This window comes from Orycteropus afer, unplaced genomic scaffold (assembly GCF_000298275.1).
Source record: "Orycteropus afer afer isolate SDZICR_OR568_19922 unplaced genomic scaffold, OryAfe1.0 scaffold00112, whole genome shotgun sequence".
In the NCBI taxonomy this organism is placed as follows: Eukaryota; Metazoa; Chordata; class Mammalia; order Tubulidentata; family Orycteropodidae; genus Orycteropus; species Orycteropus afer.
The window spans coordinates 6,298,209-6,301,435 of record NW_006921699.1 but is presented as its reverse complement, the minus strand read 5'-3'; the positions used below and the strand labels follow the sequence as shown (position 1 = coordinate 6,301,435).

The 3,227-nt window shown below is 45.6% G+C and overlaps 1 protein-coding gene across 1 annotated transcript in view; it reads right to left on the bottom strand.

Moving 5' to 3' along the window:
* SEC24A (SEC24 homolog A, COPII coat complex component) overlaps window positions 1–2,584 on the bottom strand; it is a 120,625-nt gene extending 118,041 nt beyond the window's left edge. Inside the window, exon 1 of the mRNA XM_007943768.1 lies at window positions 2,485–2,584. Within this exon, the coding sequence (XP_007941959.1) occupies window positions 2,485–2,581 (97 nt within the window). The 5' untranslated portion in view covers window positions 2,582–2,584. The remainder of the gene's footprint in view (window positions 1–2,484) is intronic.
* Window positions 2,585–3,227: the final 643 nt, after the last annotated feature.

Sequence of the window (3,227 nt, the reverse complement as noted above, 5' to 3'; positions counted from 1 at the left end):
TCGACGGCACTTAACAACAACAACAACAACAACAAGGACTTCTTATATTAAATACACAATGATAAACATGGTTTACATTGTAACAAAACCAAGATTTTTATTTTTGACACTCTTAAAACAGCAGTATTAGCATAAGCCTCACATTTAAAATGATGAGGGGGAATAAACAACTCATTCTATTGTGTTTTGCCTGATAATGTGCAAAACTTCACAGAAAAATGAACCAGAGGGGGGAAAAAAAGTTGGAAGTGAGCACTAATCTTAGTATAAATAATTCAATACAAGATTAGTGAACTGAATTGTAAAATACCCAATTTTAAAACTTCTGTTCAACCAAACTGGTGAACTGCTAAAATGTGGTAAGACAATATGTGAGGAATTAGATAATGATATGCAAAAGCAGATATTCTTAATTCTGTTGAATTCAGGCCTGGCGATCTGCTTCTGAAAGGTCATAGCCTTGAAAACCCTATGGAGCAGTTCGACTTTGCATACATGGGACCCCATGAGTCTAAATCAACTTGACAGCAACTAACAACACCAAAGATCTCCCTCCCCATCTCAAGTGGTCCCATATCACCTTGCATTTCCATCGGATACATATCTGAATCCCAAATCGGCTCTAAGCAATCTACGAACAGGGACTGTTTTCTAATTCTTTCCTATATCCCCAGGTACCAGAACATGTGCAACAAATGTCTGTGGGACCGAATCAAAACAACATAGTGACAAAAGCTCCAATAAAGAATATTGTTGTTGTTGTTATGCGCCGTCGAGTCAGACCTGACTCATAGCGAACTCTCCTTCGATTTCTGAGGCAGTTATCACTATGGAAGGAGACTGCCCAAACTTCCTTCCCAGGAATGGCTGGTGGGTTTGAACCGCCAGCCTTCTGGTTAGCAGTCAAGTGCCTTAGGCACTATGTTACCAGAGCACCCCCCAATAAAGCATATCTACCAAAAAAAAAAAAAACCTCACAGCTGTTGAGTCAGATCTGACTCATAGTGACCCCTCCTTGGGTTTCTAAGGCGGTATCACTACAGAAGTAGATTGGCCAATCTTTCTTCAGAGGAGTGGCTGGTGGATTTGAACCTCCAGCCTTTTGGTTAGCTGTCAAATGCCGTAGGCACTACACCACCAGAGCTCCCACTAAAGCACATCACAGAGGCTAAATTCCTTTAACATTTCAAAATTTCCAAAACTACACTTACTTATAAATGTACAAGAATATTTGTTAGATTTGCTATTGTAAAGTTCTTGTGAAATAACAATTTATTTATAGATTATAAGAAAACTCCTTGACCTGTTGCTTAAGTTTTTTTTAAGCTAAAATGTCTTAGAATTATTTCAGCCTCAATGTATTACTAAATATCCTAGGACAAAATGTAGTTTATATAATATTACCATAAACTTGAGAAAGAACAATTCATTCAACTCATCACCATTCTAGTGCCTGTCCTCCACTTACTCTTGCTTCTGCCCACATACTTGCCTACTCAGATATTTGAAAAAATCTTTTAGAGCCTCTTTTGTAAAGAAAACAGTAGTCTTCTCTAAAAATTAGTACATTTAGTCATTGGCTATTTTCTCTAATTTTACAGCAATCTTAATACCAAAGCACAATTTAAGAATTTTTGTAGTTATTCTACTTGTTTTATTTCCATAAATCAATGATAAGTAGTTAAGTTTGTAAATAGGCAAGCTGTTGGTAGAGTATCTGTTTTTCTCTATTATAGTAATTACAGAAAACTTAGCAAGTCACACTGTAGAACAATTTAGGAGAATCCTAGTTTCTAACACACTCTCACATCAAATGACAAATTGTAGTGCCATATGTACATTCCCCTGAAGGGTTCAGAGAGTTGTGTCCAACCACTTTCCAAGTGATGTAACAGACCTCTAGAAATCAAACAGGAGACTCTCTCCTCTATTTGGTTCCTCCAAAGCTGAAAAATGGAAGAAATGGCCTAAGTACAATTCTGAAAAGGTCCTGGGGGGAGTAAGGAAATCTTAAAGGGGTCAAAAGCACAATCATTCATTCATCCCTGCACACTCAGACTTAACACGCCCCCTTTTCCCCCTAACTGCTGGCTCTGCGGAACCAAGATGAATCAGACCACAAAGCCCGCTCTATAAGAACCTGGGATGAGGTGGCGCAGAGGGGAAAGGCACATGAACAGACACTTGGATCCCTGAGGGAAAGGAACAAATGTGTGTGTTATCAACGTATACCCAAGACGCTCTATACATTAAGTGTTCATTAACTGATGAAGGAATGAATAAACGTGAAACACTAAGACAAGCCTGGGGCTGCTAGTGCACATTCGTCGCGGTCCGTGGCCCAGCCACCCACCACCACCAGCTCCAGACCTGGCCGGGAGGTCACTTTCCTTTGTAGCCTCAGGCAGCCGTAGCAACCAAAGGTCAGCTCGAGCCCGGACCCAAGCTGCGGCCTTTTCACCGTAATACCCGGGTGGCACTCACCATTGGTGTAGGGAGACCCCGACGTCGAGGCGGCCCCGTTCTGGGCCTGGAGGCCAGTCGGGAAGCCGCCGGAGGCCGGTATCCCCGGCTGGGACATGACGACAGTGGTTATCGAAGTTGGAAGGGGCTGGTGGGGTAGGCGACTACGACCAGCAGAGAACTGAAAGACGACTGCTGAAAAGCACAGGGATGGGGGTCTAACGATTCAGGATTGAAGGCGGGGAGGAGACAGGGCAGCGCGTCAAGCCCTAAGCATGGCGCCGCATTCTCCCCAGCCCGCTAGCGGCCACTGCCTGGCCTGGGACCTGAGGCTTGGAAGTCGGGCCGATAGAGCCTGGGATGGCAGGCCGGGAAACGCAGGCCCACAGGCGGCAGCCAAGCCGAGAAAGAAGGCGTGAAGCCACGGCCGGAAGTGCCTGTCAGTCTCCAGGCGCGCAGGCGCAATCGGGACACGTGGCACTTCCGGCTCTGACTAGCCGGGGAGACTGCCGGCACAATCTTCTTCTGGCTGGCTTGTCCTGAGGCCACCTGACAGCTGGGGTGTCCCGGGCCGAGGGACTGCCTGGCGTCGCCTGCCACGTCACTGACTCCTGCTGCTGGCCGGAAGCGCCGTGTGTCACCGTTACGGAAATCCCCGCCATCATTAACGTCATCTCTTGTGCCGGAGGGGCTAGGAAGGCACTGTAGGCTTCTGTAGCTGCTTTCGTGTGGTAGGACTGACGGTTCCTCTCCTCGGGTTTTTG